Here is a 24,899-nt window from a genome sequence, read left to right on the forward strand (position 1 = left end):
GGTTGGCTTTTGGCCTTTGATGGAAGTCAGGGGAGATACATTATGACCTTTTGGTGAGAAGGCACACTGCTTGTTCTTTATTCTCACCACCCCCAGGTGTCCAGGCATTATAGGAAGATGGATGTGGAAGAGTCCCTGAAGAAGAATGGGGCAGTGATGGGGGTGTGTAGACAGAGCAGTGCTGGGCCGGCTGCATCCACGAGCTGAAAATCTTGGTGTTCGCTTGGCATTACTCACCCGGTATTCAGACGGTATTGCTTTAAATATCATAGAGCTGGGCTCAGCAGCCTAAGCCTATAATCCGAGCACTGGGGAAGCTAAGGCAGGAGGATTAGGTGTGCTAGGGCAGGCCGGGCTTCCTAGTGAGATGCCGTCTCACAAAGTATATATTTTAATGTATCTCTGTATTAGAAAACATCGAAGCCCATCTCAAGCTCTTAACTTCAAGTGACTGTGTCATCTCTGAAGGGGTTTGCTGCATGCAGTGGATAATGGACTGCTGTGTGTCAGATTTCCTTTAGGATGGTCAATTATCACTGATAAAAAGGGGTAACCAAATTTCTCATTTTTCTTTTTGGGAGACAAAAAGTGTCTTATCAAGTCTGGGCTGGCTTTGAACTCCCTATGCAGCCAAGGGTTACCTGCATCTCCTGACCCTTCTTGTCTCCACTCCTGGAGTTCAGGGATCACAGAGGGGCACCAACAAGCTCTCCTCCCGCCCTTTTTTCCCTTTGAGACAGGGTCTAGTATGTAGCCCAGGCTGTTCTGGAACTCACTATGTAGGCTGGTCTCGAACTCGGAGAGAGACTCCTGCATGCACCACCACTCCCAGGCCAGCCCTGTGGGGTTTTTTGTTGTTGTTGTTTGTTTTTTTTTTGTTTTGTTTTTTTTTGTTTTTCGAGACAGGGTTTCTCTGTGTAGCTTTGTGCCTTTCCTGGAGCTCACTTGGTAGCCCAGGCTGGCCTCGAACTCACAGAGATCCGCCTGCCTCTGCCTTCCGAGTGCTGGGATTAAAGGCGTGCACCACCACCACCACCGCCCGGCTTGTTTTGTTGTTTTTGAGACAGGGTTTCTCTGTGTAGCTTTGGCGCCTGTCCTGGATCTCACTCTGTAGCCCAGGCTGGCCTCGAACTCACAGAGATCCACCTGGCTCTGCCTCCCGAGTACTGGGATTAAAGGCGTGCACCACCACCGCCCGGCTCAGCCCTGTGTTTTTTAATCTCTAATATTCCTAAATCACCAATTCCTAAAAATTTCACCCAAGCCCTGGGAAGGGCCGCGATCCACCTTTCTCACTACCCAAGGCTAACAACGCCCGGCCCCAGCTCCCCCAACACGCCAGCCACTCTCCGGGGTCTCAGCCTGGGTCTCCGCTCTCACTTCTCTCAGGACCCCTCAGCCATTCACCTCCTGGGTTACAGCGGAAGCTTCTGGAAGCCCTCCCGGGGGGCCGATCCCGGGCGCCTCCGGACCCACACCACCCGGAGTCGATCTGCTCCGCACCAGGCCCTCGGCCACTTCCCCCAGACGGCCCGGGGGGGGGGGCAGCTGCCGTTCACCGCCTCGCCCTGCCGGGTCACTGGGTGCCACAGCCCCGGGCGGTGGTTGAGCGGAGGCCGGGGCATACCCGCCAGCAGGCCGCGCGCAGCCCCCGCCGCCGCCCCTGCGGCGCGCGTCGTCACGGGCGTTGGAAATTCCGGCGCGTGCGAGTCCCCCGGCCGGCGGGGGCGGGGCCGCCGTGGAGTGAGCCTGTGACGTGAGGGGGCGTGCCCCGGCGAGGCCCCGCCTCCTCTCGGCGCCCTCCCTCTCTCTCTCTCGCGGGTCGGGGTTACATGGCGGCGACTGCGGCAAAGCGAGAGCCTCGGAGACGCCGCCGCTGCCGCCAGCACAGCCGGAGACCTGAGCCGACCTTGGGGGCTGTCCGCGGGCCCCGCACACTCTCGATGAGTCGGAGGAGTCCCGTGAGTGTGCCTCGTGTGTGTGTGTGTCCGTGTCCGTGTGCGTGTGCGGGCCGGCGCGGGAGGGAACGGCGGAGGGCCCGGCGGCGGCGGCGGCGGCGGCTCCCGCGTCCATTGTGTGTGACCCTCCGGGCGGCCGCGGCTCAACAAAGGCGCTTTTGTTCCGTCTGCCCGCTCGGCCCGGCCGGCTGCGAGGGCCGGGTCCCCGCGTGGGGTTGGCGGCGCGGCCGGCGCGCCCCTCCCACCCGGCACGCCCCTCGCCGGGTAGCCGGCCGCGGGCTCCTCAGGCCGACCCCCGCCGCCGCCGCCGCCGCCGCCTGCGCCGGGCTGTGTTGCGAGGGTTCGAGTCTCCGCCTTCCCCCTCCCCCCTCCCGCGCCCGGTTCTGCGGGTTCGAGTCCCCGCCACAGCGCGCAGGCGAGGGCGGTGGTCCAGGAGCGCTTGAGGCGACGGAGGCTTGCCTTCCTGGCTCGCTGCCTCCCTAACGCTCTCCTGTCTCCTCCCCCAGCCCGCCCGGGTGACTCGGCCTCAGCTGACTCGGGCCGGGCAAAGTCTTCCCCCGGCACGTTGCGTAGCTCTCGGCTCCAACCCCTAAGTCCGCCCAAGTTTGTTGTCTGGCCGTCCACGAGGTGCGGGCGACCGGCCGGCCGGAGACGGGGCTCCTGACACCCTTTCCGGACGTTAAGGTGTGATCCGGAAAAACAACCCAGATGAAAACGTACGTTACCGGTTCCAGGCCTCCGCACTTGGAGCTTGTTATAATCCGACTTGGGAGTTGTGCGGAGCGGAGGGCTTTCGGCCGCCTTTTGTTCCTGCCTGGCGTGGTCTCTCCGGCTCAGGTGCCTGGGGGAGCTGCGTGCAGCGGGCGCCTTTAGATCGCTTTCGTGTTTTTTACCTTGGTGGTTTGAAAGTACGGAAAGATCGAGCGAAGGGACCTAGCAAGGGAGAGTCAGGAGGTCGCCTTACTGTATCTGAACAGCCCGTGTGCGTTGCTAAGAGTCCCGAGGCAGTCCTGTATTAACTTTTTATGGCTACAGATGATTGTCAGAGGGGAAGGGAAAAAAAAAAAAAAACATTCACGGGCCATCCAACGAAGAGCAGCTAGCTTCAGAATAATTTTCTAAATTGTTGATTATTCCAGCGTGTTTATTTTGGTAAGATTCTGGGTTTTAACGTTCTGTCTGTCTCTTTAACGTCGGAGAACTGAGTTGGAAAGAGGGATTTGAGTAGAGAAGAATGTAGAGTCTAAACAGGGTCCGGCCCTCAAAGGGGTTTTGTTGTTTTGTTTGTGGAGACGGTCTCGCCACGTAGTCCCAGCTAGGCTTTGAGAAACGATTCTCCTGCCTCGGCTTCCTGCTGGGCTTGACACGTGTGCGCATTACCCTCAGCTTTAGAGTTTTCTTAGAAATGATAGGTTTTGCTGTTTGGAAATAATTTTGAATTGGGTGGAGGAAAAATATCTTTAGCTTGTAGTTAAAAACTGTAAGGTGCTTGGACATATATGTTGTACTAGTTAATCTAACTACATCATAAATCTTGCTTACTGGTGTCCTAATGAATATTTGTCATCTCTGAAGCTTGCTAGATTTGAGCAGACTGTTCTGTCACTTCAGTATTACTGTTCAGAGAAAAAAGACCCTGGGAAATGAAAAACCGTTTAAAACCAGCTTTCTATGTGAGGATATTTTGGAGTTTAGTCATTTGCAGAAGAGGATTAAAAGTAGCCTGCCCACTTTCTGCGATTAAAAAAGAATCTGAAGAAGACTGATTTGAAGAACATTTAGTTTTGCAGTAGAAAAGGCAGCCGTTTCAAGACAAGTGCGAGCGCTAAAGCGCTGCAGCATTTTACATAAGTTCATGTAGGCATCGTGAGAATTCATAACTGACCAAATAGTAAGAAAGGCGTGCTGACTCAGGGTGCCTTGTGAAGGGGTTGGGGTCGGGTGGGAGGAGACTCAGAAGTACTGCTGCAAGTTTGGAGCTGGGTGATGACTCACCCTGCCCACTACTGCTACGACGTGGCTGGCTTTCTCTCTCTCTCCCTCTCCATCTCTCTCTCTCTCTCTCTCTCTCTCTCTCTCTCTCTCTCTCTCTCTCTCTCTCTCCCTCTCTCTCTCCCTCCCTCCCTCCCTGCCCTCTCCCCCCTTCCCCTCTTCCCCTCCCCCTCTTTATATGATAAACTGTTACTGTCCATATCATAGTTCTCTTTTCTCTGAAGAGTAGTCACCCCCCCCCAAAAAAAGTAATGGCTTCTTAAATTGCCTTTTAAAAGGCTATCCAGTACCCTACAGGTACAATTGTATAACATTTGTTAGGAGAAAAGATAAAGTCAATTGCTGGTTAGTTGCTGAAATTAAATGTTGGTCTTTGGCTACTATTAAGAGAGATTTGTTAGCAAGTTATTTCTAAAGGATAGACAGTACATTATAGTCTCAGTGGAAATTGACTGGTTTTCATTGATTATGTAAAAGCTATCTTTATAACATCTAGAGGGTACTGGATTAGATGTTGTACAAATACCACCAGAGTTTAGTAGAGCTGCTAAAGATACACAGTGCTTTCTTGTGATATTTGTGCATTTTCTGTACTTTATAATTATTGTTATTATTTTATCAGCATGGATGTTTTGCTTGCATGTGTGCCTATGAACCATTTGCCTGGTATCCTCAGAGAAGCCAGAAGAAGGCATTGGATCTCCTAGCACTGGAGTTTCAGAGGGTTGTGATCTGCCATGTGGGTGCTAGGAATCAAATCTGGGTCCTCTGGAAGAGCAGCCAGTGCTTGTTAACTGCTGAGCCATCTCTCCAGCCAGTATTGTTACAAGCACTCTTTATAATTGATAGTTTTTAAAGCGATAAACTAAATGAATCGTTCCAAATTTAGGACTTAGGCTGAAGCTTGGTGATAAAGTAGTTGGCCAGCATTTAACAAATTGGCTTAAAGTAAGTTTGAAGGGCTGGGGCAGGGGAGGTTGTGCTCACCTTTTTTTTTTTTTTTTGGTTTTTCGAGACAGGGTTTCTCTGTGTAGCTTTGCTCTTTCCTGGGACTCGCTTTGTAGCCCAGGCTGGCCTTGAACTCACAGAGATCCACCTGGCTCTGCCTCCCGAGTGCTGGGATTAAAGGCGTGCGCCACCACCGCCCGGCATGTGCTCACCTTTAAAGTCCCCCCCCCCCTTTAGAGCCCAGCAAGACTGTGTGAGTTTGGGACAGTGGGGTTTAGGAGGAGGGTGCCAGCCCAGCCAGAGCCCTATAGTGAGACCTGCCTAAAAATAATTTGAGGGGAAACAAGACAGATTGAAGATACTTTGTTTCCTAAGTGAGGAAATAAATAAAAATCTCCTCACCCATTTGTTACTTTCTCTATACTGTTCATTTTCTGAAAGTTATTTGGGAAGATTCCTGGGCAGTGAAATGTGTTGTGGATTTGAACTAAATCTTTGGGGCATTTTGAAATTGTATCAAAGATTAATTTATACTTAATATTGCCTACTAAAGGAAACACAAAAATACAAATGTAAAACGATTGAGATTTTCAAAGCATCACATTACTTAGAAGTTGGGCATGTGGGCTTTTTAAATGCAGGTTATTAACTGTTGTACATAATTCAGAAATTAAAAACAAGCTTTCTCTAAGGTGCTGCTTTGTGAGGTGGGGAGTTCTGACACTGCTCTCCAGTTCCTTATTTGCATTATAGCCCTTGAGCCTACGTTACTTCAGGGCTCCTGTGAAACCAGGAAGATGCCTCTAAAGTCATTTCTCTGTGCCATTGTTGGCAGGCTGTTTTGTGAACTCTTACACTATAGCCTGCCTACAGTATCAGGATCTTGATCAGTTTTATTGCTTAGTATTCAGACTTCACAAACATAAAGATGACATTACTCTGCCGATCAGAACTTCTTCAAAAAAGCCAGATGCAGTGGTAGGCACCTGCTATTCCATCACTCAGGAGGCAGATTCATGAGTACAAGGCCAGCTTGGGCTGAGTTTGTTCCAGAAAAACCATAAAAGAAGGGAGGGCAAGAAATATTCTAAAGGAGAAACAAAATTTGATTTATGCTAAAAAAAAAAAATGTCGTTACTGTACTCCCTGGCTTCTTGCCAGGGAGCTGCTCCTGGGAGCTGCTGCTGTTGAGGAGCTAGTGGCCCCCTGAATTTCTCTCCGTGAATTGCATTTGGAAAATGTAGTCTGTTTTCCTGAAACACACCTTTCCCAGTTTTGTTTTGCTGAGACAGCTTCCTACATAGCCCAGGCTTGCCACAATGCCTTAATCCTTCTGCCTTCACCTCATGAAATTGCAGGCCCGTGACACCATGGTTGGGTGCTAGAGTTTGTTGTTTGCACTGTGTGTGTGTTTTCTTTTTAGGTGGTATAGTACATGCCTGCCCTTAACCTCAGCGCTCGGAAGCAGAGGCAGGCGGATCTCTGTCTGAGTTTGAGACCAGTATGGTCTACAGAGGAGTTCCAGGACAGCCTGGGCTGCTACACAGAGAAACCCTGTCTGAAGAAACAAGAAAAGGGGCGGGGGGGGAAGAAAAAGGATTGTTCTAATGTTGCTCTGGTGAGATAGCAGGTGAGGAGCTTGCTGTGTGAGACTGATTACCTAAGGTGGATCTTAGCAGTTCTTGTGATGGTGAAAGAAGAGACCTGATTCCAGCGTTGTCCTCTGACCTCTGCATGCTCTCACAAGCACAGGTCATATACACAAAAAGAACAAATCCAAAGGTTTCAGGATGTAAGAACCTTAACATTTTCCGGGCGGTGGTGGCGCACGCCTTTAATCCCAGCACTGGGAGGCAGAGGCAGGCGGATCTCTGTGAGTTCGAGGCCAGCCTGGTCTACAGAGCGAGTTCCAGGAAAGGCTCAAAGCTACACAGAGAAACCCTGTCTCAAAAAACCAAAAAAAAAAAAAAAAAAAAAAAAAGAACCTTAACATTTACTTCAAGGAAGTCCGCCTCTGCAACCATAAAACTTCATGTGAGTGTTTGAAAGGGTGGCATGAACATTTTGCTCCAACTATATCATTTGATAATTAAGTAAACTGAGGCCCAGTATGATCTAAAACCATATCACTTGGGAGCTGGCTCATCCGGACCCAGTGAATTATTGTGAATATTGTGATTTGAACTCACAGTCATTTGGCTGAGGGAGACATGAGTGGCCCTCAGCTGGTTTGGAAAAACACGTCTTATGAATTGTTCTCTCTCCTGGCCCTCATGAAAAATGGGAATGTAAAGTTGAGAATAGAATCAATTTTGGATAGAGTTTGTGTGATGAGGGAGTGCTCAGTTTTGTGTTGACCAGTGAGGTCTCAGCAAGCCAGAGTGGTGATGATTAAGTATTTGACAAGTGACTGATGCCCTTGAGAAATTGAATTTCATCTGTTTGTTTGTTTTTTGAGGCAGTGTTTCTTTGTGTAGTCTTGACTGGCCTGGAACTTGATCTGTAGGCCAGGTTAGCCTTGAACTCACAGAAATCCACCTGTCTCTGCCTCCCGAGTGCTGGGATTAAAGGTGTGTGAAATCACTTCTAGCTTTCTGTGTGATTTTCATGACAGGGCCTTAGGTAGTAACCCGGCTGGCCTCAGTTTCCCACTTCCCATCTGAGATCACAGGTGTGCACCACTACACCTGGTCTTCTGTGTTGCTGGAGATTGAGGCTGGGGCCTCTGGTTGGTTAGGCACACAGTCTACCAACTGAGCTATATTCCTAGCCTAATCTAGATTTTTTTTAAACTAAATTTTAAATTATCCAATCCTCAACTTAATAATGAGTCTCAGTTTGGTAATTCTTCCCTCTTTATGTACAAATTGAAGAGGTGGTACTTTTTTGACTAACTTACTTTATGCCTGGATATTCTTTTAATGACTGTTAGAAAGTGGTGCCAATTTTCTGTTCAGTAAAGCTAATCTAAGTTGCAAGAATGCATGCACGTTTCTTCCTGTTTCTTTCACTTGGATAAAAAAATAACACAGAGGGATTCAGTTTTCTGAGGTACATCGTGGTCTGTGTTGGTAGCCTTGCCCTTGGCCTGGTCTCTCCACGTTTGTTGGCTCTGGAGGTAACTGCCAGGCAGACATGCTGGGTACTTTTCCAGGTGCAGAAATGGAGAGAGATCTTAAGCTCTCATCAGAGATGCATACATAGTAGTCTGTCTTGTCAGTTTAATTAGGTTAGGAAATGCCTAGGAGATCACTAAAACTTACATCTGGTGTGTCCATGAGGATTCTGATTTGATCAGTGACTTAATTCCTTGATTGACTTGTAATTTGGTGGCATTTTTGGGAGCTGGTTAAAAGTGGGAGGTGGCATCTTTGAAGGAAGTAGGTCATTAGGGGCATGGCTTTGGTGTTACACTAAGTCTCCATGAGTCACCTGCTCTACTATGTCTTGCACTCCATCTTGGAATGACATTTTGAAATTGAGTCAAAATAAATAATTCCTCCTTTTAGCTTGTCCTGGGGGATTTTGGCCATTGCTCTGCAAAAGTCACACAAACTGTATGCAATGAGAAGATTCTGACTCCAGAATCAGACTGGTGTGCTCAGATCCTGGCTTTACTGTCCGTGTTGCCTAATGAGATCACCTCACCTTTGGGAACATCTGGACTCTCTGTAAGATGAACTATTTCTCTTAGAAAATGCTTGGCCTATAACAGGTACAGAGTAAATTATGAGTTATGTTCCTACCTTCGACTTGACTCCTATATTCTTCTGTATGTAACCCTGAGTTTGGGTTCTCACTAGGCTTAATGCATGCTCTACCTGTTCTGTTCTGTGTATCATACTCTCCCCCATGCATTCCGCTCCTATGCTCTTGACTCCTTCTCTGGTTCCTACGCCTTCCTTCTTACCTGCATTGTGGGTTTCACCTTTCTGTTAGACTGTTTTTTTAAATATGCCAATGTGCTGTAGAATTGTCCAATATGGTAGCCACATGTAGGCATTTTAGTAATTGATTTTATTTTGGTTATAGAGGTTGAACCCAAGGCCTTGGGCATGGTAGGCAGATTATCTTTGAGCTGTACCTACAGCCAAAAAAAAACAACTTTTTTGTTATTTTTGAGGCAAGTCTTTTTATGCAGCCCTTGATGTTCTGGAACTCTATGTAGATCAAGTTTAGAACTCACAGAGATCTACCTGTCTCTGTCTCCCCAGTGCTGGAATTAAAGACATTTCCCTTTAATTGATGGAGATGGGGATGTAGCTTCGTGATAAAATGCTTGCCTAGCACGCACAAGGCCTAGAGTTCAATCCCTAGTACCATAAAAATGAATGAGTGAGTGAATGAATGAATGATGAATTCTTCAGTGGAGTCTGTCTCATTTCAGTTACCATCTGTGGCTATGGCTACCTTGTGGGGCGGTAGATGGGAACATCACAGAAAATCCTATGAACCGTAGTTAGTATGTTCTGAGTCTTTGACCTTCTTCTCTGCTGACAGCCTCCTGTTGGTGCTGTTTTCCTTCCTAGTGATGATCAGCCTCGGTCTTTCTTTTCTTCCCTGATACAGACTTGAGTCTCCTGGTTGGCTTTAACAGCTGTTCTTTATTGTTTTGTGTCACTGGTTTGGTGTGAATTCAATTGAGTTGGTTTGTTTTTGTTTGTTTTTGTCTTGTTTTAATTGATTTTGAAAATGTCCTGACACGTATTTCTGAAGTCTCATTAGTTTCCCAAACCTTGGAGTTCTCTGCTTCCAGCCTGTCTTCTGGCTCTGCTGACTACAGGAGCTTTCCTCCTGCTTTCCAGTGCGGCCCCCTATTTCCTTGGCTCAGCCTGAGGAGAATATGAACTTGTTAGACTGAAGATGCCCTTAGCTCAGCTTCCTGCCTTGGCCCCACTTTCAGAGGGCTGCTGCTTTGGAAATGGTGGGTTTTCTAGCCCTCTTATCTGTAGCCCTGGTGGCCTCAGACTTGCACCCATCATCTGTTCTGTGCCTCCCTGAGTGCTGGGATTAGAGGTGTGTGGCACCACAGCTGACTCCCTCAGTCTTCTGTACTCACTGAAGATGACCAGTAGGAAAGGACTGGTGAGTGGGATGTGCAGGGTGGCCCTGATGAATCCCCATGAGACTGTTCCCTAGAAGTTAGCGTTCTCCTTAATCCTGTCAGTGGGAAATGCCTGGTTCTCTGCTCTGTTGCCAACCACAAGAGCAGCCATGGTATCTTCTTTTCTGAAAGGATCGAGTGAACCAACCTACCTACCTTCCTTCCTTCCTTCCTTCCTTCCTTCCTTCCTTCCTTTTCTTCCTTTTTCTTTTTGAGATGGTTTCTCTGTGTAGCTCTGGCTGTCCTGGAACTTGCTTTGTAGACCAGGCTGGTCTCAAACTCACAGAGATCCTCCTGCCTCTGCCTCCCTAGCACTGGGGATAAAGGTGTGTGTTACCACCACCTGGCAAGGCTTGACATTTTAATGAATTTTTTTTTTTACATTTTTTTACTTTAATTTATGTGTATGAGTGCTTTACCTGGATGTATGTATGTGTCTAACATTTGTGCATGGTGATAAAGGTGAGAAGCATGTGTTAGATCCCCTGGAATTGAAGTTAAGGATGGAAATCAATCTTGGGACCTCCTGAGTGCTTAGCAAGGGTGCTATTACAGAACTATACCTAGTCCTTTTTTAAAAATTTTGAGACAGGGTTTCTTGTCCAAACTGGCCTTGAACTACTGAGCCTCTTGCCTCCGCCTCCTGAGTAGCTGGGAAGACAAGCTTGTGTGAGTCAGCCACTGAGTCTAGACAAGTTTTGTAAGGTCCTCTACCCTGGTGACCAGGCTCAGCTGCAGGACAGCGGTGCTGGGTCTCACCTGTCGTGGAGTATGGCCAAGGTGCCCTCGACTCTGCTGGGGTCACTGTGTGTGAAGGGCTGACTGACACAGGCTCTGCCTTTCCAGAGGCTGCTGCCGTGGTTCTGCAGAGCACAGTGCCCAGGCAGTCTGTCCTTCCACCTCCACACAGGAAAGGGGGAGTGTAACAAAGCTGAGTGCTTTTGCTTCTGCTCTCCCAGGGCTGGAAACCAGTTGCTTTTTCCTGTCGACAAACTTGCACATTCACTGTGGGATGAGGCTCCTGGGAGTGCCTGGAAAGTCAAATGCTGGAGCTGCATCTTCACAGATCTCTCCAGTGGCCAGGCTAGTCCTCTGATTCTGGAAAAATAGGAGAATAGGGCTTATCCCCTCTCAAATGTCTCATCATCTCATTGGATAGGCTGTTTTATTCATTCGGTACAGTTTATAGGGCACCTAGTAACCGCCAAATTCTGTACTCAGCAAATGCTAGTAAAACTGCTTAATCTCAAACCTTTTGATTTAAAGCAGACAGCCACCATCAGTGGAGAGGGATGGTGTCATGGGAGAGGAAGAGGAGACGATCTAGAAGATAACCTTGGGGAAACTGACAGTGCTGTTAGGGAGGGACAGGAAGTAGGAAATGGTGAGCAGGAGGGAAGTGCTCAGACTCAGGGCCTCTCTGAGTCAGGGCTGGAAACAGGTTGTTTCTCTTGTTTCCATCACATCTTAATGCCTGAAGATAGTGCTGGCCATGGTGAGCATTCAGGACTCTGATGAACAAGAACAGACTCGGACGGACTCTTAGAACTGTTCATGTCTTAGTTCTCTGTGCTCCTGGGTCCTGGTTGGGGTAGCACTTCCTCAATTCCTTTGGGTGTGTCTGTGAGACTGTGTGACCTGCTTAGGTCTGTAATAGGTTGGTAAATGTGTCATGGGGATGAGAGGTGTAGATGCTCGTGTAGATCCTTTGGTGTACTCAGTATCAATGGTAAAGGTGGTGTCTTTGATAACAACTTCGTTGTGACTTAGAGTAAACCGCCAAGTTTTGGGGATCATCTGGTCTATCCTGATAGCCACAGAAATCTGATGGGAATCCTTAGACTCAAAGGTGTCTGGAAAAGAGTCACTCAAACATTTCCTAGTCCTGTGTTTGTTCCAGTGTTTCTTTAATCTTAGGTCAATGTGGCATCTTAGAAACTAAGTCTTGAGCCAGGGTGGTGGTACAGAACTTTAATCCCAGCACTCAGTGAGTTCAAAGTCAGCCTGGTCTACATAAGAGACTTTGTATTCCCCTGTCCACCATGAAGTCTTGGCCAGAAGCAAGATAGATGGCAGGATTAAGTGTAGCTGAGTAGGTACTGATACTGTGTGCAACAAGCCTGCTAGGCCTTGGTGTTTATATGTTTTAAGTCTTTCTCTAGCTTCCTGCAATGATTCACCCAATACTGGGTTGCACCGCTGGCCTCCTTGATGTCATCTCTTCAGGCCACCCTACCTGAGGAACAGGGGCTTTTGTCAGGAATGCCTGTGAGTAGCTAAGCTATGGCCTTCTGTGCCCTAGGAACTCAGTAACTAGAGAGTCTGAGGCATGATCACAGACGAGTGAATTTGATAACAGCACCAATTGTGCCAGGCTTAGGGGACAGAGTAGAGCTCAGCTTGTCCCTTCCCAAAGCAGCTGGCTGAGTTCCAGTTAACTCAGACTGCTCACTTGACTCTGGAGAAGAGCAAAGTGACCAAGAGCCTTTCAGAGGCTGTCACTGTGAACAGGCTGGGGTGGGGTGGAGGGGTACTTTACCCTGAGAAGCTCCAGTGTACTTTCAAGTGTTTCTATAGAATGGGGGCAGTAATGCCCCCATTCTACTGTTGTATTTAATTTTTATTTTCTGAGACAGAGTCTCACTTTGTAGCCCTGACTGGACTGAACTTGCTATTTAAACAAGGCTGACTTTAAACTCGAAAGAGACCCATCTGCCTCTGTCTCCCGAGTGTTGGGATTACAAGTATTAACTACCAAGCCCTGATTTCTTTTACTATTTTTAAACTTTCACCAATACTGTATCAATATTCTGTGGGTTTTTTTTCCTTTTTTGCATTCCTCCTCAAACTTGATATTAATGGAGTATTAAAATATTTTTCTGGGGCCTGTGGAGATGGCTGTGAGTAAAGTACTCGCCGTGCAAACATGAGAAACTGAGTCTGCTCCTCAGCACCCATGTAGAAGGCAGGCACGGTGGCATTTCCACACTGGTGTGCAAGCGACCCCCCAAGTGTTTTAGTTGGAAATGTTAAGATAGTTTGATTTCCTTGGCAGTCAAGGGTGTCTGTCTCCTGAGCTGCCTGCACCCACTCTTACCAGCTTCAGAGCGTGTTCTGCAAGTTCAGCCTGTGCTGCTAGACTTTGCTTACTGGGTACTGACATAGTTAATTGATAATGATACAATGCTCCAACTAAGAAAGTACTACTAAAATTTTACCTTTCAAATGAATTTTACTTGTAAAAAGTTCTATAAAAATATTATGAAGTTTCCTATACTGGTTGGCATTTCATGTGGGGTGTGTGTGTGTGTGTGTGTGTGTGTGTGTGTGTGTGTGGTGTATTTGTATACCTGTGTGGACACAGAGACCAGAAGAGAATGTTAGGTGCTCTGCTCTATCATTCTTTGGCTTATATCCCTGAGACAAGGTCCAGTGCTCCTCCTGACTCCATTGCACACAATGCTGGGTTACAAGCTTTTTACCTGAGGCCTGGGATTTGAACTTAGGTCTCAATGTTTGCACATCAAGCCCCTTTCTCACTGAAGTGCCAACCTGATGAGCCTGTTCCAGAGAATTCAGTGCTGTGAAGTCTGGGAAACTTATACCACTTGACTGTGTGTGATGAATGGATAGAGACAGACAGACGGACAGAGATACTTAATAGCCCAGGCTGTCCTGGAACTCCCAGACAATCCTCTTACCTCAGCCTCCCCAGATTACAAGCATGTGCCACCATGCCCGCTGTGGTCCTTCCCATGCCTCACTGCCATGTCGTACAGATAGGAAGTGGTTTCTCTAGTGGTGATATTTCTCCTTCTTTTCTTTTCACCCCAGGTTGTATCAGAGTAAGATGGACGGTAGCTTTGATTGTGATTGTGGTGAGCTGGAGCCACCTGATCACTAACAAAAGATACCTGTCAGCCAACATCACCAGGGCTTCCTGTTGAAATACATAACAAGGAAGAGAGGAAGCAAAGGGAATAGTGCTTTCAGCGCCTTAGGATGCTGCTCAGGACCAGTCCAACACTGAATGTATCTGCACTGTGAGAGGATGTCCACGGAGGCCTGCCGGGTGCATATTTATTCACAGTTTTGTCCCATGTTAAGTCGGTTAGCATAGTCTATCTGAGTGCATAGTATGTCATTTCATTCCGTTTGAGTTTCTTGAGTGTTTTCTTTAAATGTCTGCAGAGTTGCTGCCCTTCCTTGAACTATGAGCACTGCAATCTTTTTGATTCTCAGTATGAATAGAGATTTTTGAGCTTTAAGTCTGAGGGGAACTCAGCGGGCCTGGTTGGTGTCTGCAATGAACATCAAGAAACCATCGTGCTGTGGAAACGGAATTGTTTTTCTCCCTTTTTGAGAGATCTTTCCTTTTGATGCCAGTTGTCTTCCTTGTTTACACAAGTTCAACAATTTGAAAGGAAAAGGCAATTGTAAGGGTTTCAGAATGGCAGAGAAATTTGAAAGTCTCATGAACATTCATGGTTTTGATCTGGGCTCTAGATACATGGACTTAAAACCATTGGGCTGTGGAGGCAATGGCTTGGTTTTTTCTGCTGTAGACAATGACTGTGACAAAAGAGTAGCCATCAAGAAAATTGTCCTCACCGATCCCCAGAGCGTCAAACATGCTCTCCGTGAAATCAAAATTATTAGAAGACTTGACCATGATAACATTGTGAAAGTGTTTGAAATTCTTGGTCCCAGTGGAAGCCACTTAACAGATGATGTGGGCTCTCTCACGGAGCTGAACAGCGTCTACATAGTTCAGGAGTACATGGAGACAGACTTGGCGAACGTGCTGGAGCAGGGTCCTCTACTGGAAGAGCATGCCAGGCTTTTCATGTATCAGCTGCTACGTGGACTCAAGTATATCCATTCTGCAAACGTACTGCACAGAGATCTCAAGCCAGCTAATCTTTTCATTAACACTGAAGACTTGGTGCTGAAGATAGGTGACTTTGGTTTGGCACGGATCATGGATCCTCATTATTCCCATAAGGTATGTAGAAAGCTCTCTCCACCCAACTTCTAAACTGGGATGTCTTTTCCTGACGCAGCTCTGCTTTCATTCATAATCTCCAGGGTATGAACTGAAGGTGAAGTGGACTCCTAGGTCCATACAACTTCCTCAGAGTGCATGGCTGTTTGTTAGTAATGAAGTTTTGAGGTGTACATCTTTTTTTTTGTTTTGTTTTTTTGAGACAGGATTTCTTTGTGTAGTTTTGGCTGACCTGGAACTAGCTCTGTAAGACAAGGCTAGCCTCGAACTTATAGAGATCCATCTGCCTTTGCTTCCCAAGTGCTAGGACTAAAGGTATGTGCCCCCATGGCCTGGCCGTTTTTGTTTTTGTTTTTGTTTTTTTGAGACTGACTCTTGTCTGTGTAACCAGGCTGCCTGGACTCTAGTGTATGGTCTGGACAGACCTCAAACTCACTATCTGCAGTCTCCTAAATACCGGGATTCTAAGCATGTACTGCCACATAGTTATTTATTGTAATTAAGATTCTTGTTTATTTAGTTATTTCAAAGTAGAACACATTTTATGTTTGGATCTGGCATCTTATTTGAAGGTGAGCGGAGCAGCTTTCCCAGTTTTTAAGTTATCTTGGTCCTTTTGATGCTGCTGTACTATTCTATACTGTTGTTCTATACTGTACTGTAGTTATACCTCATTTAAATGGAATTTAGTTTAAAATTTAAATTTGCATGAACAGCTGGCAATTAAGTACAGCCAAAAAGATTCACTTCATAGCAACTTCCCTTTATAAGCAACTTTTTTTCATATAAGAACTTAATAACATCTTCCAAGGAGAACTTGGGCCTTTTGATTTTAAATTGAAATCTTAGGTAGAATCTTGATGTTTAAAATATAAAAGTGAAAGAAAGAAAATATAAAAGTACGCTGGGTATGGTCGTGCATACCTTTAATTCCAGTGCTCAGGGGTCAGAGACAGGTAAACCCGTGTAAGCCAAGGCCATTCTGGTCTACACAGTTCCAGGCCAACTAGGGCAACACTGAGAGACTCTGTCTCAATAAAGTAAGTCAAATATAGAGGTAGAGCTGATTTGGTGACAGAGAACCCCTGAGAGCAAGTTCTGTTACTTGGCATTCCATAGCCCATGTCTGAAACAAATCTTCATGCGTGCGTGTTGTCTTAACTGATGGTCTTCACTCCATTCACAAAAAGGGGAGGGGAGGCAGTAAGATGACTCAGCAGAAAGGTTCCTTGCAGCAAGCCTGATAACCTAGTTCAGACCCTGGAACCCGGACCGTAGAACAGAATGGATTCTCCCAAGCTGTTCTCTGACCTGGACACTTGCACTATGGTGTGTGGTTGTTGGCTCTCCCTCTCTCCTCCCTCACCCACATAGATTAATGAACAACTTTTAACATAGAGGTTGAGTCCCTGCTGAGCACAGTGAGGTGTGGACAGAACACTGGAAGGAGCCACACCTAGACCTTTACTTGACGTCCCTGGAATCACCTAGGTGTGTCCTTAAGCAGACCCATGATCTGTCCAGTGCTCTGACCTGCAAATCAGTGTCCACCAGTACAGTGTCTGTGTTGTTCTGAGGGTGGAGCACGACCATGTGGACATTGGTTAGGAGTAGGGTGTGTGTGGCAGGGTGGGGGGTGGAATTTGTGTGTGTGATAACTAGGAGCTGCAGCTCTTTCCCCCACCTTCCCTCTGATCCAGGCATAGCATGCCTGCTCCTTAATTATGTTAAAACTTGGAGGGAGAACTTTTTTCTCTTCTGAAACAAGCTGCACTTGGCCTAGAGTTGGCATTAAGGCCTTATGATGTCTTGTTCTGCACTTTTTGTGACAGTCATCTGAGACATGGCATGTCCATCTCTTAAGTGATGGTTGCAGCATCTAGATGGTAAGAGCCTTGAAAATGGGCTTAGAAATCAACAGTAATTGAGAATTTTACGGCTTTTTTGGAGGATGAGTATCCTCCTGCCCCATAAAGTAAGGGAAATTGAAGTCTGTTTGGTGTTTCCTTTGCAGGGTCATCTTTCTGAAGGATTGGTTACCAAATGGTACAGATCTCCACGACTTTTACTTTCTCCTAATAATTATACTAAAGCCATTGACATGTGGGCTGCAGGCTGTATCTTTGCTGAAATGTTGACTGGTAAAACCCTCTTTGCAGGTCAGTATCATGTGGGGAGAATTGTACCAGAAGTCATTTTGCATTTATCTCTAAGGCAAGGTTATGTAAGATTTCAAAGAGCTTAATATAGTCTGGAATATTCCAATGCAAAGAGAAAACAGTGTTTATATTACTTAAGAAATGAGAACATCATTATTCACATATTCATGAAATTGCTCTAACGGTTAGTTAGAACTCTAGTGTTCTGTTGTTGCCAGTTTATTTCTAAACCTCAGTGTTTTGAGGATCCATACTCTTTGTTGGCGATCTGTGTTAAGTCATATCTGAATTGCATTAGTCATTTCCTGGTAAATTTATTGTTGAAAATCCTCCAGAGTTCTGTTGTCCCCTTCTCCAGGTTTCCTGTGGACAGTGGGGGTATCCTCACAAGGTGGAAACTCTTTATCCGTTAAAAGACCAAGGAAAAAGCCAGTGTTTTAAGAAAACCATCTTCGTTTGCATACCATACAGTTCACTCAGAGGCTGTGTTTCAGCTGGAGATGTGGCTGGGTATTAGATAGAGTGCCTGTCTGGCATTCATGGAGCCTCTGGTTCAAAGCCTAGCACTGCAGAAAATGAAGTGTGTCGTTGGGAGTGTTCGTAAATGTATGGGTTATGCCGATTCTAGAGCATCCCCATCCTTCTGAAGCTAGCCCTGTGATAGTAGTTATCCCTTTCCCCAGCTCCTGTACCCACTCATCCACTTTCCGTGGATTGCCTGTTGTGCACTTCACGTGCATGGAACCATGTATCGGGCTCTATGACAGACTGCTTTCTCGTCACAGTGTTTTAGAGGTTCATTCCTGTTGCGTATGTCTGTGTTTGACTCAGCATATGCCAGATGATAGAGGCCTCATTTAGTTTTCCATTCATCAGTTGGTGGATGTCTTGGTTTTTACTTTTTGGCCCTTATGAACAATGCTGCTATGAACGTTTGTGTATCAGTTTTTATGTGAGCGTGTTTTCAGTTCTCTTCGATCTACATGCCCAGGCATAAATAACTAGGTGACCCAGGGTAACTTAGGTTGAATTTTTGGAGACTAGACAGTTTTCTAAAGCAGCTGTGTGTTGTACATTCCCCAGTCAGCTGAGAAGGAAGGTTCTGTTCACATTATCACCAGCACTTTAAAGGGTTGTTGTGTCTTTGTTGAATGTGATCATCCTGGTGGGTGTGAAAAAAGGGTGTCTCGATGTGCTTACTGACCTCTTATTTGTTAGTGTAGGCTCTTACAAGTTCAAGTGAACCATGAACTCATGAGACAGTCCTCCTGCCTCAGCCTCCTGGCTGCTAGAATCACAAGTGGGAGCCACCATGCGTAGTCTCTTATTTTTAATATCTTCTTTGTAGAGTACCCAGATCATTTGTTTGCTTTTAACTGGATTGTCTTTTGTGTTTTTAAGAAGTCTTTACACACCGTGGACACGGGTCTATCAGATAGAGTTTATATTTTGTCCCAGGCTGTGTGCAGGGTGTCTTTTCCTTTTACGACAGTGCCTTCTGAAGCACAGAACGTTTAGTTCTGTTGAAGGCCAACTGATCTGTCTTTTGTGTTAGCATATCATATCTGAGAAACCATTCTCCACAATATTTACTTACAAGCATTTTATAGTTTTAGCTTTTTACATTTAGATCAGGATTTGTTTGGGGTGATTTATGTGTGTGATGTGAGGGCAGGGGTCCAATTTCATTACTTTGCTTGTGGATGTCCAGTTGTCCTTGAACCATCTGGTGAAGAAGTTTTTGTTTACAAATTGAATAGTAAGCCACCTTTATTTTAAAAAAAAAAAAAAAAAAGCTGGCCATAAACGTGAACTACCTTGTGATTTTCCTCAGAACTTATACACTGTCATTTCAGCCTCATTCGTAAAAGCAGGTCACCAAGGACAGCTCAGACTCAGTGCAGAGAGGTGTTGACTTCAAGGGAGACTATCAAAGAACCTGTGGGTGTCTTTATTGCCGGGAAAGTGGGCACCGTGGGTGATCTGTTTACACTGTGGTGTCTTGATTTCACTCAGGTGCACATGAACTTGAACAGATGCAGCTCATCTTAGAATCTATTCCTGTTGTGCATGAGGAAGATCGTCAGGAGCTTCTCAGTGTGATTCCAGTTTACATTAGAAATGACATGACTGAGCCACACAAACCGCTAACTCAGCTGCTTCCAGGAATTAGTCGAGAAGGTAATGTGACTTGAGAATAATGTCACATCTCTTTGGAGTGTGGAGGCTTTGGCCTGCTGCCATCTTGAGGTGTGTGTTTTCCCAGAGTCTTCAGGTGGACCCAGGCCTTAAACTCTGGCATTCCCCTTTTGACTATAGTCTTTGTCTTGGCTTTCCTGGAGTTAAGAAAACATACCCCATCCGCTGATTCTAATCCCATTTTCTAATTTATCTTCCCACCTACTGTGGGTAAGCATATCGAATGACTGGGTCTCAGTTAACTGCAGTGGAGTTCTCTGAGTGTTAGACGCTGATCAGGTATGCTTTCTGTATTAAAACATAATTTCATGGGGCTGTAGAGATGGATTCGTGGTTTATAGCACTGGCTGTTTTTCCAGAGGACCCAGGTTCAATTTCCAGCACCCACATGGTGGCCTATAACTGTAACTTCAGTTCCAAGAGATCTTATGCCTTTTCTTCTGACCTCCATGGGCATCAGGCATGCATGTCACACACAGACATCCATATTCTAAAATAAAAGCAAACAACTACTTGAATCTTCAAAAAAGTTTACACTGTGTGTATGTGTGCAAAGATACATGTGTGGAGGTCAGAGGACAATTTGTAAGAAGAATGGGGCTGTCAGCTTTCACCGCAAGAGTCCAGGGGATCAAACTTGGGTTGTTGGGCTTGGCGGCAAGCACATGAGCTGTCTTTACTCCTTGGCCATCTCACTGGCTAAATTTAGATAGGAAAGAGAAGAGTAGTCAGGAGAAGGCAGAGATCTTCATGACAAGGAAGAGCAAGATGCAAGCAGAAATAGTGTTTGCCCAAGTATTGATCCAAATGAACAAAGTATGTAAGAGTTGTGGGTTAATATTCGAAGTATGAAGTGCTAGATGTAAGAGTTTGTGCAGTCTTGAATATTGAAGTCTCTACATCAACTACTAAGTTAGTTCGTTTCTCATCTCAACGGAGTGACATGCTTGATCAAAAGTTTTCAACTTTTGTAGTTCTCTGTAATAAGATAACCTTTTCTTGAGAAAAGGGAAAGATACTTAGATCTGAGTTTGGCTCAGTAGTAGACCACTTGCCTAGAGTGCTCAGGCCTTCTTTTTGACCCCTAGCATCAAACTGAGTACGTACACTTAATGTACATGCACACATGATAGTCAGATACATTGAGGTGTCAGAATTGGGGGGGTCAAAGACACACGCCTTTAATCCTAACACTTGGGTGGCAGAGGCAGGGGGATCTCTTAGTTCAAGGCCACCCTGGTCTACAAAGTGAGTTCTAGGACAGCCAGGCAGGGCTACACAAAGAAACACTGTTTCAAAAAAGCTCCCCCCCCCAACCCCACCAAAATTTGCACCGTCATGCCCAGCTATGCACATTGAATTAAATGAAACTAACGTTTTCAGTTTTTCTTCAGATGAACAGGCTGTTTTGTAAACCTTTCCTCTTCCCCTTAGCACTGGATTTCCTGGAACAGATTCTGACATTCAGCCCCATGGATCGGCTAACAGCAGAGGAAGCGCTTTCCCATCCTTACATGAGCATCTACTCTTTTCCAACGGATGAGCCAATTTCAAGCCATCCTTTTCACATAGAAGATGAAGTTGATGATATTTTACTTATGGATGAAACACACAGTCACATTTATAACTGGGAAAGGTAAATTCATCCTAAGTTAGAAAAACATTTATTGAATTTTCAGTATATCATATGTTGTATACTGTATGCTTACGTTTATAGATGTCCTAAAAATTTAAAGGGTTTGTTAAGTCACTGTCTTTAACTAGATTTTATGGAATTCAGCACTAGGTACTGGCGAGGAAATGGTGATAACAGTGCTGTCTTAAGCAGTCATTAAAGCATGCTAATTAAGATTTTAAGATGGTTGAAAATCTGAATGATTTAAAACTAATTTTATAAAGTTATTTAATTTTTAAAAATCATTTAATTACACACCTAATGCTTTTTCATCTGTGATAAACCTGCTTTTTAGCTCTGAATCTGAAGACTCGACCTTACCTGGTGAGGTGACTCAGTGTCTGATTCCTGTCCATGTGGCAGTTGAATTTGTTTCCAGGTGACATAAGAGCAAACCGAGAGTAGGTTCAGTGAGAGGGGGACGGGTCTGGTCTGCGAACAGAATGGTGACATCACTGGAGTGCGTGTGGTCTGCTTTCTTCGGCCTCCTTTGTGTTTCTAACTCCTGGAGATGTGTCGCTGTGCGCGCTTTCAGTGGGGTACACCCCTAACAACCCCGGAGAGTCAAGGTCTCCAGGGGTTTGATGTGTAGCCAGGACTGAGAATCACAAATGGGATTTAAGTTTTTATGTTTGGAAAGAAGTGGTCAAGCTGAAGCTAGTGGCACCTGCCTGGAAGCTGGAGAGGTAGGCGCCACCCTGCTGTAGGGCAGTACCCTGTCTTGACCCATGCCAAACGAAACAGAAGTAGTTAAAGCAGTATTTTTTGTCTCTTAAATAAATGTCAGGGTGTGTATATACTCACCCCATCTGCTAGCTGTCATTTTCTGTCCCTAAGTACAGGTCTCATATACCCCGGGGTTTTTTTTGACCTGTGCGTTCTCCTAAGTATACTGAAGTCAACATCTCCGTTGACTCCTTCCCATTCTCCAGCCTCTGTTGGTGTGTCAGTCTCCTCCCTTTGGGCGTGGTATAGTTGCCCTGCCTTTGTCAGTAAACAGAAACAGCACACATGGGCGGAGCTGATGGGAGACTCCAGTAAGCCTTCCCCATTACTCAGCTACCTCATTACCAGTGGACCCAAGACGAGGAAAGTACCTGCTCACTGTTAGATGTACAGAATTTGGGCATAAAGTGTTAATGGGAAACTGGTGGGATTAAATTACAGCTGTGCCAGCCTCCTAGGTAATTACCTGTGGAGGAGAGGAGAACAGGGAGCACAGGAGGTGAGAAGTGGCAACCCAGCTCAATGGAAGTCCTGACTTCTGATGAAATTGGAGCTCTGTTGGCAACCGCCAGATGCTGCCTTCTGCTGTTTTAATCAGTAGCACGGCTTCCAGATGGAGATGATAGATTCTGATGGGAGGGAGAGACTGCTCCTAGCTTCTCTTCTCTTACCCCCCCAACCCCCCAGACCCTGCACAGCTTTTACAACTCAGAGCTGGGTGTGGCAGCATCCACCTCTACTCCAGTACTGGGGAAGTTGAGACAGGATGATCACAAGTGTGAGGTCAGCCTGGCTATACAGTGAGACTCCTGCTCTTAAAAACGAAGCCAAACAAAAAGCACTCAATACTTGCACAGAGAGCACACTGTGCATTTGAAAATGAAGTCACCATGTAGAGTAATGCCTGTGTTTCCTTCAGGTATCATGATTGTCAGTTCTCGGAGCATGACTGGCCTATTCATAACAACTTTGATATCGATGAAGTTCAGCTTGACCCAAGAGCTCTGTCTGATGTCACCGAGGAAGAAGAAGTTCAAGTTGATCCTCGAAAATACTTGGATGGAGACCGAGAGAAGTACCTGGAGGATCCCGCCTTTGACACTAGCTACTCTGCTGAGCCTTGCTGGCAGTACCCAGATCACCACGAGAACAAGTACTGTGATCTGGAGTGTAGCCACACCTGTAACTACAAAACAAGGTCACCATCATATTTAGATAACTTGGTATGGAGGGAGAGTGAAGTTAACCATTACTATGAGCCCAAACTTATTATAGATCTTTCCAACTGGAAAGAGCAAAGTAAAGAAAAATCCGATAAAAAAGGCAAGTCAAAGTGTGAGAGGAACGGATTGGTCAAAGCACAGATAGCGCTGGAGGAAGCATCCCAGCAACTGGCGGAGAAGGAAAGGGAGAAGAGCCAGGGCTTTGACTTTGATTCCTTCATAGCAGGAACTATTCAGCTTAGTTCCCAGCAGGAGCCTGCTGACGTTGTTGACAAGTTAAACGACTTGAATAGCTCAGTGTCCCAGCTAGAATTGAAAAGCTTGATCTCCAAGTCAGTCAGCCAAGAGAAGCAGGAAAAGGGGATGGCGAACCTGGCTCAGCTGGAAGCCTTGTACCAGTCCTCCTGGGACAGCCAGTTGGTGAGCGGCAGCGGGGAGGAGTGTTTCCTCATCAGTCAGTTCTGTTGTGAGGTCAGGAAGGACGAGCATGTGGAGAAGGAGAACACGTACACCAGCTATCTGGACAAGTTCTTTAGCAGGAAGGAAGATTCTGAAATGCTAGAAACTGAGCCAGTTGAGGAAGGGAAGCGTGGGGAGAGAGGACGCGAGGCAGGGCTTCTGAACGGCAATGGGGAGATCCTCCTGAGCAAGCAGCTAGAGTCCATAGGCACTCCGCAGTTCCACAGTCCAGTGGGGTCCCCACTCAAGTCCATCCAGGCCACGTTAACACCTTCCGCTATGAAATCTTCCCCTCAAATCCCTCACAAGACATACAGCAGCATTCTGAAACATCTGAACTAAACACTCAGCAGACATTTCTCTTTGTTCTTCATGAGATGTGTTGTCTTTTTTTATCACTAATGTTCTAAGTCAGTTTTTTACTTGAATCAGAAGGTGTCATTAATTTGCAAGGAGTTTTCTTAGTTCTCGGTTTGTAAAATGCAGACTTTTTCTACATGTGAGTTAGTTTTCATTTGAACTGGCATGTCATTTGCACACATACACACAAAGAATAGAGCAAAACAATGCAGTGCAGGAGGAGACGAGATGCGCTAGGGTGAACAGACATTCTCATAGACCAGTGACCTGCTTTACGGGAAACAAAACCTTGCCTTGAAACTTACACAGTGAGACTGTACATAATTGCATGAAAAGATCTATTTTTTTCCTGAAACATTTTTCATTCATTAGTATTTTCAAGTTTTTCATACTGTACACATTTCTTAAGACACATGATACCAGCAGCAACTGAAAACGAATGCCGAATTTGGTACACATGTGTTATCTACCTCAAGGTAACAAAAGTATGTGGCGAAACATAAACCACCCATAGTGCTCCACGGCATCTGCACTTCTATCCAGCCAGCGTTTATCGTAGTAAACTATTGAGACCCGTTCACCGTTTATAAATGTCCTGGTATTCATTCTTAATAGTGAGTGTTAAATACATCACATCTTATTTATTTTTAGCGAATCAGTATATTTTCTGTATTTAATTATAGAAGTTAACTTAGTTTTAAGTTTATTTGCAACTGCCCTTTTTTCCATTTGGCACTATGGTTTGTTGCCTGCCAAGCTGATGACGTCAGCTTGCTCTGAGGCTGTCCATGTACGTTAAGTAAAGTACTCACTGTGTATAGGAATCTGTATTTTGGAGGTGCTTGATCTATCTACAAAGAAAAATTAGGAATTTATTATAAAATGCTCCTAGAAGTCTTAATTGTGTTTATTTTTTAAAAACTTGTAATGTTAGACTTGTGTGCATGGAAGTAATTAAGGTACATCATTATTGTAGTTTAAACATTGTACATGATAAGCCTCCCCCCCCCCCCCCGTTTTTACTGTATGTTTTTATTGGATGATCTATTTCCCATCCCTAGGCAAGCATGAATAAAATTAGGTTAAATGTA

At 45.7% G+C, this 24,899-nt stretch overlaps 1 protein-coding gene across 3 annotated transcripts; it reads left to right on the plus strand.

Moving 5' to 3' along the window:
• The first annotated feature begins 1,824 nt into the window (after positions 1-1,824).
• On the plus strand, positions 1,825-24,899 carry Mapk6 (mitogen-activated protein kinase 6). Of its 3 annotated transcripts, none has more exons than XM_028865089.2 (6): positions 1,825-1,961; positions 13,837-15,007; positions 17,022-17,166; positions 19,183-19,347; positions 20,800-21,001; positions 22,686-23,790. In XM_028865089.2, exons 2-6 carry the CDS (start codon positions 14,453-14,455, stop codon positions 23,788-23,790), a joined length of 2,172 nt encoding a protein of 723 aa, XP_028720922.1. In that variant the 5' UTR covers positions 1,825-1,961; positions 13,837-14,452. The 3 variants fall into 3 exon arrangements, with proteins under 3 accessions (XP_028720922.1, XP_028720931.1, XP_028720939.1); XM_028865098.2 differs by lacking the exon at positions 1,825-1,961 and adding an exon at positions 2,532-2,674; XM_028865106.2 differs by lacking the exon at positions 1,825-1,961 and having other exon boundaries at positions 14,453-15,007; positions 22,686-24,899.

Source organism: Peromyscus leucopus, chromosome 14 (genome assembly GCF_004664715.2).
Source record: "Peromyscus leucopus breed LL Stock chromosome 14, UCI_PerLeu_2.1, whole genome shotgun sequence".
Taxonomy (NCBI): domain Eukaryota; kingdom Metazoa; phylum Chordata; class Mammalia; order Rodentia; family Cricetidae; genus Peromyscus; species Peromyscus leucopus.